The 13,334-nt window shown below is 42.3% G+C and overlaps 1 protein-coding gene across 2 annotated transcripts; it reads left to right on the forward strand.

Annotated features, from left to right (window-relative positions):
* The first annotated feature begins 577 nt into the window (after window positions 1-577).
* On the forward strand, window positions 578-12,539 carry TM2D3 (TM2 domain containing 3). Of its 2 annotated transcripts, XM_081831532.1 has the most exons (6): window positions 578-714; window positions 1,189-1,281; window positions 2,832-2,989; window positions 7,772-7,946; window positions 10,241-10,316; window positions 12,206-12,539. In XM_081831532.1, the coding sequence occupies exons 1-6, from the start codon at window positions 624-626 to the stop codon at window positions 12,369-12,371; spliced, it is 759 nt and encodes a 252-aa protein (XP_081687658.1). In that variant the 5' UTR covers window positions 578-623; the 3' UTR covers window positions 12,372-12,539. The 2 variants fall into 2 exon arrangements, with proteins under 2 accessions (XP_081687658.1, XP_081687659.1); XM_081831533.1 differs by lacking the exon at window positions 1,189-1,281.
* The last annotated feature ends 795 nt before the right edge of the window (window positions 12,540-13,334 follow it).

Consider the following 13,334-nt stretch of genomic DNA (forward strand, 5'->3'; position numbering starts at 1 on the left):
AACCCAAAGCTGACCACACAGAGATGCTAGCTGGGCACTGATCAGATCAGCAACGCAGGAAAGGGTGGCGTCCTTTGAGGCTGCCTGTCACACCTTGGCGTGGGGTGTCACTTCCCCTACTGGGTTTGTGCCACAGTTTCCTCATTTGCAAATAAGTACCTTTTCGGTATGCAATCAAATACGTCATCAACACCTTCGCAGAGTACCGAGCAGTTTTTAACCTCTAAACATACATATCCATCCACATAGAGATGATGGCCAACTTCCCCAACCTGCCCGCCTCTGATTGCAGCCACTTCAGGTGTGAATTTCGGTCCCGGTGACCCTTCCCGGTCGCTAGCCATGGAAGGAGAAGTGAGCGCCTCGTCCGTGGGGAAATCTGGGAAACCAAACAACCTCACAGGTCGCGGCCACCCCACGTCCACCCCAGCAACGGGGAGGGCGGCCACCCCAGCAACGGGGAGGGCGGCCCGCGAGGTTCTGCAGAACCCACGCGGAGCCGGCCCGCGCCTGCGCCCTGGGCTCCCCGGGGACGCGCCTGCACACGCCCCTACGGCGCGCGCCGGCGCCCCGCTCCTCTGCCTAGTCCCGCCTCGCGGGCCGGAAGTGCGCGCGCCGGCGACATGGCGGCTGCGGCGGTCCCGCTGCGGATCCTGCGCCGCCTCTGCCGGGTGTTGCTCTTCCTCTTCCAGTTCTATATCTTGTCTGGCGGGGGTGAGTTAAAGGCCGGGGTCCACGCGGGGTCGGGCTGAGCGGTAGCGAGGCCCCCGGGAGCTACGGGAAGCGTCCGCGCTAGGCCCGCGGGCGGAGGGCGGAGGCTGAGTGCCGGGCGCGGGGCAGCAGGTCTCTGCAGCCGGGTCTGGGGGTTCCTGACCGCCCGCTCCGCGGCCGCCCCTCCTCTCAAGAACCCCAGAGCCTCCGAGCGCGGCTGATGAGCCCTGGAGCGGGTGACCGAGGGTTGGGGTCTCGGCCGGGGAAGCGGACCTGGAACCCGAGACCACGCTTTGTTCCCTAGTTGCCTGTCGATCCACATTGGTGTCGACCCCATTGGCGTTTCTTTGTTTAGTTTTCTGGGCAGTCAAGCTGTGATGTTTTCATGCGCATTTATTGGCCTGGTGTGGACCTTGCGTCTTAACCACACAAACCAAGGTTTTCATATCCCAGGATAACATGTTTCTCTAATTGTAGGATCCTTAAATTTAGAGCAGTCGCAGCCGCTGGCTCAGTCAATAAAGGATCCGGGCCCAACACGTACTTTCACAGTAGTTCCCAGGGCAGCAGGTACTAGACATTTTCTATTCTAGTAAATGTGTGTATTTATATCTAGTGGTTTCTTTCTTCTTTTTTTAGATAAAATAACTTTACAATTTTTTTTGAAATTTTTATTGTATTTTAGGTTATGTGAACTAAAGACAGATACACAGATGTTTTTCTGTAGACTGTCTTGATATTGCAGTACCAATTCCAGCCTCATCTCTTTTTCCAGTTCCACATTCCTCATTTCTGTCTCTTTATTATTTTTCCACCTCGTTCATCAAGATCACCTTCAACCAGTGCTTCTTTTCCTTCAGAAATTTTCTTTTTCTTCTTAAGCCCCATTCCTGATGTTGGACATTAGAGGCTCCTCCCAGCGCTGTGTGAAATGGAAGGATCACAGACAGATTAAGACTTGGACAGTAGGTCTGGTTGAGCTACTGGGAGCTTGAGCAAATTATTCACCCCTTCAGCATCACTTTCCTCATCTTTAAGGTGGTGAAGTTAGCCTGGCCCTCTAAAATCATTTTGGCTTTGTGATTTCGAAGTGTCCAACTTCCAGCCACAAGAGTAATCAGAATAAAAGAAAAGTAGAATTGATTACATAATCCAGTGACTTTAGGTAGGATCAGTTTTAAATGAGTCTTAGTGTGTTTTGCTAAACAGAACCTTTGTCTCTATAGTTCATCCCTTTAAAGTTCCATTATTTCAATGAATTGAAACTGGCAGAGGTATTTTACTGATTGTTCTTTGGATGTTAAGACTACTACAAGACAGGAGCATACTTGAATTTAAAACACAAATTATAGAGAAAGCACAAGAATTTTTTATTCTCTTGGATGTTATTGAAAGCGTCTCTTCCTCCCCCAAGTATACTTGCAAATGAGCCTCTGTTAATTGATAAAAATATATTGTACTCCTGGGAAGGTTGGCTGGGAAAAAAATTATAACCCACCAAACAAGCTATTAATATGGAGAACTATGTTGAACTTTGGTAGTATAAAACTGTAAGTGGTACTAGCAAATTATGGCTTTTTGAAGTACCGGTGTGGAATAATGACAGAGAACATTTTCTATAGTTGGTACCCTATTGTACTGATTGATACAGTTGGAGGGTCAGTGTTGTAATTACCAAATCAATGAATTCAGATGAAAAGAATATTGGATTAGAAACAGAGATTTGGGTCGTGGTTCCAGTTTTGTCACTCTGTGATCATGAACAAATCTTACCCTCTCTAAGCCCTAATTTTTCATCTTGTTACAGAGTAGATTTTTTTGAGGCCCAAACTTACACCTAGCTTTGTGTATACATTGTATGTACATAAGTACCTTTGATTTTCATGCTCATTTGGGGGGCAGTAATTAAATTCTTTTTACTTAGCTGTTGAACTCTTGGACCAGGTCACACAGGTTGGTGGCAGAACCTTGCTTTAATTGCAGGTGTCTCTGATTCCAGCCCTGTCATTTTCCATTCCAGTGCAGCATTTCATCGCTGGCAATCGTGTCCCTTACCCTCAGGAAATTGTTTTCTCCTGTGATGCTGATCAATATTAGAATAAGCATCCCTCTTTTCACAGAAAGTACTGATATCCCACCTTATGTGATGAAGTGTCCAAGTAATGGTTTGTGTAGCAGACTTCCTGCAGACTGTGTAGAATGCAAGACAAACTTCTCCTGTGTCTATGGCAAGCCTGTCACCTTTGACTGCACGGTCAAACCTTCCGTCACCTGTGTTGTAAGTACTGCAACTTACTAATTTTAAATGAATTCACTGTAAACCTCAAGTTCTAAGTACAGTTTAGACTTGACTGTGGGGGAAATCCTGAAAGAAAGCGCTCTGCATTCCGCAAGTGATATTTTAGGAACAAAGACTGTGATCAGAAGACTGAAACTTTCCTTTCCAAGGGAGGTTTGGTTGCCAGGGTTCAGATGGCAGTTTCTTGACAAACGAAATTGGAGCAACTATCAGACTCCTTACAGAAAGTCAGAAATAGAAAAGGCTCACGTGCACTGTTGCCTATTAGAAATGACCCTATTACAGTCATCACACCTATATCCCATCTCCTGATATTTTGACAGACAGGAAGAGGCCTAGGAAGGCTTTCATAGTTGGGTGTTCCATAGAGTGCTCTAGGGATACCTGCTTCCAAGCTGCTTGACTCTGGCTGCCATTAGAATCACTTCTGGAGCCAGCCCCTGGCCTGCTAAACGTGAACAGGGCAGGGAGACTCAGGTATCTGCATTTTTTAACAAGTGGACCAGGTTAAAATTATTGCACACTCCCTTGTTTGGGGCCACTCTCTGGGTGAGAGGAAGAGTAGAAACGAATAATGAAGTAGTGTTTTACTCTTGGCCCTGCCGTAACTAGCTGTGTGGCTTATTAATCTGTCTCTTGTCAAATGAGGGAAATGAGCAGATGGGCCCAGAACAGCTTTTCCTAAAGTGTTTCTGTGGAACCCTACTTTTGGGAAATGGTTGAAGAGGAAGAAACAGATTCCATACCATGTCCTCTCTTGCAGATCTCTTTTGACTTGGCAGTCCTAGCATTTCTGTCACTTGAACAGGGTACCTTCCCCCTTCAATCTTTGGAACTTGGTCTGTGGAGGGCTAGACTGGAAAGTTTCTTACACCCCTGCACTCTTTCTGTAATTTTCCTGATGAAGTCTAGTATCAGAGAGGGAGCAAGGAAGGCTTCTCTTCAAAGGGGAAATAAGATTTTGTGCTCTCAGGGCGCCTGGGTGGCTCAGCCCTTAAGCGTCTGTCTTCAGCTCAGGTCATGATCCCGGGGTCCTGGGATCAAGCCCCGCATCGGGCTCCCAGCTCCGCGGGAAGCCTGCTTCTCCCTCTCCCACTCCCCCTGCTTGTGTTCCCTCTCTCGCTGCCTCTCTCTCTGTCAAATAAATAAATAAAATCTTTAAAAAAAAAAAAAAAAGATTTTGTGCTCTCAGTGTCTCAGTTTAGTTTTCATAAAACTTAAGTATTGCCGTTTTATATCTTGTATCAGCACACCGGAAAATTGAGCGTAGGTGCCAGATAGTGTTCATGACTGCCCTTGAATTATTAGTCTTTGTTGCTGAATCTTAAATACAGTATTCTCCCTAATTACCTAATGGTGAAACTTACTAATTTGAAGGCTTTGAAAAATGTTCTCTCCACCTGAAACTAACATAACATTCTGCGTCAGCTGTACTCCAATGTAAAAATAAAAAATGTTATCTCATAGGTCTGACAGATAGTAGGTACTTGTGAAAAATGGGGGAACTCTTCCAGAATTAGCCTCCTTTGTGGTTTGCCTCAGAGGCTTTGATGTTCACTCCCAGCACGGGTTACTGGGTGAGACAGGATACTCAGTTTCTTCCTTCTTTAGATGTTTCCAAAATAAACTGTTTCATTTAGTAGGAAATAGCAGAAGATAGGAAAAATAACAAAGGTAGAGAGAAGTTACAACGCTTAAGGGAAGTTTCTGAACTCCTCGGTCATGGTGCCTGGTGCCGTGCTCAGGCCCTGGCTGAGATGTGTCCTGGGCGGGATTTTTTTCTCTCCTCCTCCAGGAGCTTTCACATCACCTGCCTCCTCCCTTGGCCAGTGACCCTGAGTCCTGTCAAATCACAGGTGCCCCGTCCTCAGATGTAGGACTTGGAAGTCTGCCCCAAGAGAGTGTGGTCTGTTCTTGAAAGTGGAGAGCAGTAAAAACATGAATTGACTGCCTGCAGACATGGGTCCTGGGACCACTGTTGCCTGGTGAGCCAGGGCAAGTCACGTGTGTTTATTTGTGTTACGAAGATCTGTAGGGTCCCTTCTTGGTAAATAAGTTACCATTTCAGGAAGGAATCATCCACGACCATCCCCGTGTAAGCATGCAGATGCTTATTTTCTCTCATCTGCACATGCTTGCACTCAGGTGCCTCCCTGCCCCCTCTTATTTTGAACTTACTGGCCAAAAAATGAACTCTTCTAGTCCTTCTCCAGACATGCTGAATAAGAACTCCCAGGCTAAGGGAATCTCACCTGGATTCTTTTACAGAAATAAATGTAAAAACCCTGCATCCCCTGCCATGTCCTATCACTCCTGCTCCAGTTGATGTCCGCTGGAAGTGTGCTTGTCAGAAATGTTGTTTTGCATTACTTGGAGAAGCTATCAGACTGCTAGTGTATCTGAAGCAGGTGTAATTTCTTCCGATGGGTTCTGGGCTCTTAGTAATGACAGCTGTTTCACAGAGGGAAAGATAACATCTTTTTACTATATATAAGCTTTTGAGGGGGTCTGTACTTCTCTGGAGAGAAGATGGATTCAGTCAGTGCTGGGATGCCCAGGTTGCTCTGGGGAGAAAAGTGGAATCCCTCTCTTGTCCAAAATAAATTCAGAGAGATCAGAAATTTAATGTAATAAAATGAAGCCACAAGGTAAGCAGAGAAAGCTTGATTGTTATGCTATAATCTCAAAGTAGGAAATATTTTTCTAAATATGAAATAAAACTTAGAAGCCGTAAAAGAAAGAATCGATACATTCGACTGCTAAAAATGACCTTAAAAAGCATAAAGGCAAAGGATCAATGGCAAACTAGGAAAAAGTATTTCTCACACCTGTGACAACTAATGCACTAATATCTATAATATGTAAAGATTTCCTAAAAGCCAATGAGAAAAACATGACAGTGCTATAGAAAAATGGTATGAGGACATAAGTAGATGGCTCAGAGGAAAGGAAATACAGATGGGCTTTCGACATATGAAGAAATGTTTAATTTTTCTCATAATTAAAGAAATGTAAGTGGATGTATTTTTAAACCTATCAGGCTGGCAAAGAAATAAAAAAGCTTGGTAACACTCTGAGTGCATGAGGACAGAAGGGACACTGTCTTGTTAGTGGGTGGGCAGATTGGTCAGCCTCTTGTAGGCAATCGTCACATCCGTGAATCTTACAGATGTATATATCTTTTGTCCCAGCAATTCCACGTCCAGGAATTTATCTTACAGATACTGTACGTGGATGCAAATAAATATGCCTAAGGATATTCTTAGCTGCGTTATTCACCCGGACAGAGATTTAAAACAAGCTTAATGTCCAGGAGAGAACTGTTTATGATTCACTATGAAATGAAATAAATAGCAGCTATTAAAAAGAACTAGGCAGCTCTCAAGATACTTACTGATAGCTAGAGAATTCAGTGAAAAGTGAATTATCAGTGGGAAGGTTAAATTAAAAAAAAGAAATATATCTGACATAAACATGCTCATGCATAGAATAGATTCCCCGGAAGGCCAGAGACTAAGCAGGGCTTGCTGCTGGGGAGGGCAGTGGCTGCTCATGGCTAGACAGGACCGACCAGCTTCCCCCTTGCTCCTGTCTCGTCTGGGAATCTGTACCACATTTGCCACATTTAAACGACTATGATGTTTAAAAAACAGTTGATAAGAAGCGTGCATTATCAGTGCATCACTAGAGATGCACAGATGTTTCAGACGATACTGCCTAAATCAAATGGTGCCTTCCCCAGTTTTGGATGTTATTCATAAACCGCAGTTTTGCATTGATCAAAAAAATTAGTAAATTTATACTTCCAGAGATGATTGACCATTTAAAAATGATTTTGAAAACTATGTATTACATTATAATGTCAAGTGGGGAAAAAAGGATACAAAATGCTTTCAGTATAATTGCACTTACATAAATCTGTATTATAGGAATTTAAAATGAAAGATTAAAAGTAGTTCTCTCTGGAGAGGTTACCGGTTTTTTCCTGTAATTTCCAAAGATGCAGCACACAACAAGTGCTACTCTTCCAAGAGAAAACAAAATAATGGTTTTTCTAAATTGAAGTGAAGAAAATCTACAGTCTTAAAAGCTTAGTGCCAGCAATGAACACTTGGCTGAATCTCAACATGTGGCTCTTTCAAAGTTAAGAGTGATTTTCTGGGGCGACCTGTTGGTTGATTATACTGAGTAGAGGTGTGAGCAGCAGTAACAGCCCGGAGGTCCTGGGCCCTGGTGGAGATATTCAGGAGGATTTGAGACTTGGCAGCCAGTCCATGTGTTGTACTTCTGGGAGCGTCAGACTGGGGTTTGGGACCATGGGTCCTGCACATAACTTGCAGCTCAGTGACCTTGAACAGATGTACTTATCTGTCCTTCCAGCTCCCTGTGACTCTGTGGCTTGATAAAATACATTTTCCCTTTTTTCTTTATGTATTATAAAAGTACCCATGCTCAATTATGAAAAATTTAGCCAAGTGAAAGTGGTAAAATAATCTTACCATCCTGGAATAACCTTTGTTATTTTGATGTAAATTTATGTAGGTTTTTTTCCTTAGGCATATATTTTTGGGTGTATATTTTTATGACAAAAGGATCATACTGTGTACGTTTATTTTGCGTACATACTGGTTTGGTACCTATTTTCCTCCCACTTTCTGCTAGTATTATTCACAGGTCTTTTAGGAGTTTTGTGCCTTGTATTTTTATTGACATATTAACGAACTGTTATGATAGATTCATTCTCTGTCCTTTGGCATACAGGATCAAGACTTCAAATCCCAAAAGAACTTCATCATCAACATGACTTGCAGGTTTTGCTGGCAGCTTCCAGAAACCGATTATGAGTGTTCCAATTCCACCAGCTGCATGACGGTGTCCTGTCCCAGGCAGCGTTACATTGCCAACTGCACCGTGAGGGACCACATTCATTGCTTGGGTGAGTTGGAGTTCAAGGAAATTCGTGAGCAAAATACTTTTCTTTAAGCTTACATGTGGAACTTTAGCAGTTTGAGAATTAAATTTAAATTATTTATTTATTTATTTATTTAAAGAGTTTATTTATTTATTTGAGAGAGAGAGAGCACGAGCAGGGTGAGGGACAGAGGGAAAAGCAGGCTGCCAGTGTGGAACTCGATCCCAGGACTCTGGGATCATGACCTGAGCTGAAGGCAGACGCTTAACTGACTGAGCCACCCAGGTGCCCGTTTATTTATTTATTTATTTTTAAGATTTTTATTTATTTGAGAGAAGGGGAGAGTGAGTGGGGAGGGGCAGAGGCGGAAGGAGAAAGAATCTGAAGCAGACTCTGCACTGAGCATGGAGCCCGATGCAGGGCTCCTTCCCACCACCGTGAGATCACAGCCTGAGCCGAAACCAAGAGTCAGACGCTTAACTGACTGAGCCATCCAGGCGCCCTAAATTTAAATTGTTTAATCAGAAACATTTATTAGCACTTTCTAGTTACAGCAAGCCCCATTAATAAACTCAGTGGTGACAGATGGTAGCTACGCTTGTGGCCGGCATAGCATAATATAGTTGTTGAATTACTTCTTGTGTTGTTCACCTGAACCTAATGTAACATTGTGTGTCCACTGAAAGATAAAAAAATAAATTCAGTGAACTAAAAAAAAAAAAAAAACCAGAAAATTTGCAATTCTCTTATCTTTTTTTTTTTTTAAGATTTTATTTATTTATTTGAGAGAGAGAATGAGAGAGAGAGAGAGCACATGAGAGTGGGGAGGGTCAGAGGGAGAAGCAGACTCCCCGCCGAGCAGGGAGCCCGATGTGGGACTCGATCCAGGGACTCCAGGATCATGACCTGAGCTGAAGGCAGTCGCTCAACCAACTGAGCCACCCAGGCACCCCATGCAATTCTCTTATCTTTTAAAATGTAGTATATGATAACCCAAGAAACAATGTGTAAGGTATAAAGCATAATGTACAGTAATAACGTTTTGCCCAAATTACCGACTAAAGCAGTCAGATGCCATGACAGCTAGCTGAGTGCTTCTCCTGCACCTGCTTGTCTTAGCTTCTCTTGAGAGCTAACCACCCGTAGATGAATTTTCTTATCATCCCGCTTGCTTTTCTTTACATTTTGTGTCCTATCACATGTAAATAATAAGTTAAAGGATGATAACATTATTCAGTAGTGCCTGTTTTAGACTTACATAAAATAATAGTCTGTTTATGGTCTTGTCCTTCCTCTTTTCCTCTCAACATTATGGCTCTAAGATGATCCATGTGTCTTATTAACTTATTTTTTTTTTACTTCTGTATAATAATCCACTGTAAGATTGTATCATAGTTTCTCTGTTCTATGTATTTGGATTATTTACAGTTTTTTGCTCTCACAGGTTGTGCTATTATTTTTTGCACATACCTACTGGTTGCACGTGTGCAGGGCTGTGTCTAGCAATATACTCTCTAGCATGTATTATTGTCCAAAATGCTTTTAACAGTTTACATTCCCACCATTGGTACGTAACTGTTCTTGATGCACATGCTCTCCAATACTTATTATTCATAAATGTTGTCTTTTTTCTTGAAGATTTCCGGGAATTCTTTCATATTTTGGATAATAACCTTTTGGTGTCCCTAAAATCCTTTCCCAGATTTTAACTACCCCTCCCCCCACTTTTGGGGGTATCTTTTGGATAGAGCTTGACTTTTTTTTTAATACAACTCATAGCCCTTTTATTTCCTATATTTTCTTTTAAAAGTTGAAGTTTGACCTTTCACATACAGGTCTGTAATCCACCTGGAATTGGTTTTGGTATATGGTGTGAAGTAGATTCAGGTTTACTTTTTATCCCACATGGATAGCTAGTTGTCTCTGGACTCTTCCAGGCCAATCTGTGTGTGCCCTGCATCCCACAGGAAGTGTTTCTGTGTGCCTGGGCTGGGCTCTCTCTCCTTTCCCCGTTGCTTGATTTACCTGTTTGATAAATAAGACCACACTGTCTTATTTGCCCTAAACTTCATCTAAGTCTTGATAGCTTCACATACTTAAAGCTGTAACCCTTACTTAACTGATTTAAACATTAAATGTATGTTTGTAGATGGTAAAGGCTTTCTTTTTACCAGTCACTGTAGCAAACTTTAATTACTGTAGAGAGAGTTGACTTTTAGATTTTAAATTACAAGGCCACTAGTCTCTGTGTAAGAATATTTTTATACCCGTTTCTATGTAGAGTGTTTTCCCTTTTTTTTTTTTTTTTTTTTTTTAAGGTAACCGCACTTTTCCAAAGATGCTGTACTGCAACTGGACTGGAGGTTATAAGTGGTCTACTGCTCTGGCCCTGAGGTAAGCTTGGCTACTAGTAAGTAAAGGATGCCATTCGGATTCATTGGGATCAGTGGAATCTTCCATGCATTGAGCTCAGCCAAGTTCCTCCTTGACTTAGATTCTTTCACATGTGTTAGGGAGGCCCTAGGAAACGTAGCTGCAGGGAGTTACTTAGATGATCAGACCAGGACCTTCGTGGACATTAATGGCAAGATGTTTGCTTTTCTCCCAAGATGTCTGCACATCCTAGAGATGCCTTACTGAGTTATTATTATAGATCATTAGAACCAGTCAGGGTTTTCCATCCTGAGTGTATGTGAGTTGGTAAAATGATATATACTATTTGAAATAGATAGGTTTATGATTTGTAGTTTTAATTTTTAGTAACTTCCTCCTTTATTATAAAAACTAACATATACTCAAATAGGAAAAATAGGAAAAATTGAGATAAAACATTAAAAATCACCTCTAATTCCACCATCCAGAGATAATTATGGACTTATAATTTTAACATAAAAATGTGCTTGAATTTGTTAAAACTTTTCAACAGTTTGGGGGAAAAAATACCAATTCTTACTCCCAGACGGAAGGGCAGGTGTGATGCCGATTATTCACTAATTAAAAAGTTGGAGCATCTACAGTTGAAGGTTTGGCGCTAGAGCCTGAGACCCTGTGGACTGTAGCGTGACACGTCAGGGGATTCTCACCTTCGTCGCTGTTGAAATTCAGGCCAAATAATTCTTTGCTGTGGGGCGAGCAGGGCGGTTAGCAGCTTCTCTGGACTCTACTTACTAGATGCCGGTAGCACTCCACGGTGTGATAAGCAAAAATGTCTTTAGAGACTGCTAAGTTGCCCCTTGTTGAGCAGCACTGCTTTAGGGTTTGGGCTGGGGAGGGACAGAGCAGAGCCTGCCTGGCGGGAAACCCCAACTGGAGAGTAAAAGAATAGTCCAAGGTAGAAAATTCGATACAACAAAAATGAGATTTGATAACTGGCCATCATCTTTGTCAGCAGTGGTTCAAATGAAAATGAACAACGGACTTTTTTTTTTAAATAACCTTTTTATTTTGAAATAACTTGAGACAGAAAAGTTATGGAGATCGTTCCTGTACACCTATCAGCCACCTCCCCCTTGATTGTTCACATCTTAAGTTACCGTGGTGCATTTTACAACTTGACTTTTAAAAAGTAAGCATCATTTTCTTTTCAGAGCTCAACATAGTTTCTTTCAGAATATTCACTGAATGGGATAATGTCCAGGGTTTGCGTCCCCGTACTCCGGCATGGGGGCAGGGGGGCTACGGACGCAGCAGGACTGGCCACATGCTGATCAGTGGTGGAGCTGGGTCGGGGCTACTGTTGTCTTCAACTTTCTTTTATGTGTTTGGAAATGTTCCTTAATAAGCTTAAAAGAAGTACAATGAGAAGTCTGAATATTGTTATATCTTGGAATTTGAAGGAACCTTAAGAGTCATTTGTTCTTAACACTCCATTTTTGGAGATGAGTGACAGAGTTCAGACGACTTGATCTGGGACGGCCTCACGACCCCACCTCCTGACTCCGTGTTCGTGTCCTTTCTGTTGGACTGGCTCCCTGCTTTGTTCCCCCGCATGTGCCATTTTCAAGACTAAAAAGCAATGAGATGGATTACTTTTCTTTAAAAGAGGAACCATTAGATTTCAGCACAGCTAAAAATTGTTTGTTTACCTTTGACATTTAAACAGACTTCTTGCCCGTGATTATTTGGTGTCGTGAATTTGGGAAGTAGGCATTGTGTCCTCACAAAGGATTGTGATCATTTGAGGCCCTTTCACACGTGTGACTTCGTGCCAGTATTGAGCCATAGCTGGGGTGGCTGGAGGGTGACTGATGGACTCGCACCCCATAACCCGTTTGCTCTTACAGCATCACCCTCGGCGGGTTTGGAGCCGACCGTTTCTACCTGGGCCAGTGGCGGGAAGGCCTTGGCAAGCTCTTCAGCTTCGGCGGCCTGGGAATATGGACGCTGATAGACGTCCTGCTGATTGGCGTTGGCTACGTGGGACCAGCAGATGGCTCTTTGTACATTTAGCTGTGGTTATGTGCTTCAGAGAGGAGCAGTGCTTAGCAGTCTCTTTGCCCGTAGGAATTGATGTGCTGTGAGTAATGTATTTGTATGTTTTTATGTACAGCATCTGTACTTTGCCTGCCTTGATGAAGGTAAAATTATAAAAAATAAATAAAAAACAAACCATGTTTATCTGGAATTTGTTTTTATTTGCCTGAAATTTATTTTTTTCTGTGAAAAAATTTAAACTTACTCATCGCTTTCGGCCTTTTGGCTAAGATCAAGTGTAAAAAATATGAACTTACTTAAACTAGAACAGAAGCTGCAGTGATTGAAAGTCTGCGTAATTCCTATGACTTTAGTTTTAGATTAAGTCAGTATGTCACTTGGATCTCCAGCCTTGAAAAGATTTTCAGTTATGTTTGCAGAAAGTGGAACGTGTTTTTATTCTCTAGCTAAAAAAAAGTTCTGTACCTAACTTCCCTCTGTACGTTTCGCAGTGTACTATCTCCGTAGGCTGGTCTTTATATATGACGCTTGAAGTAAACGGCAGAACTTTTGTGTGTAGTTGCTCTGGTTTGAATTTTGTTAGTAACATATTTGCAGGAGTACTGGAAAATTAATAAAACTACAGTTTCCTTTAAGAAGTACATAGATCTGTTTTCTGTATTAGGATGGAATCGAGTAATCGTAACAACTCTTACTGGGGTAAAAGTCTTATTTTTCAGAGCCTTACTCCATTTCAACAGATGTATTCATAATTGGCTGGCTCATTGACACACAGTGGAAGTGTTAAACAGTGTGTTTCAGTGTGAGAAATGTCTTCAAGTCTTTATAAATCTGTTGTAGGCCCTTTCGTGGAAAGAAAGACCATTATTTCAAATTAGAGTATCTGAGTATTACTTTTTAAACATCTGTGTTAATAGCTAGAAGGCTTAACCAGCCTAACAGATCCAGAAGCTATAAAATATTTCTCAGCATGTTCCC

Source organism: Leptonychotes weddellii, chromosome 9 (genome assembly GCF_054177405.1).
Source record: "Leptonychotes weddellii isolate Sample4059 chromosome 9, ASM5417740v2, whole genome shotgun sequence".
Classification (NCBI taxonomy): Eukaryota; Metazoa; Chordata; class Mammalia; order Carnivora; family Phocidae; genus Leptonychotes; species Leptonychotes weddellii.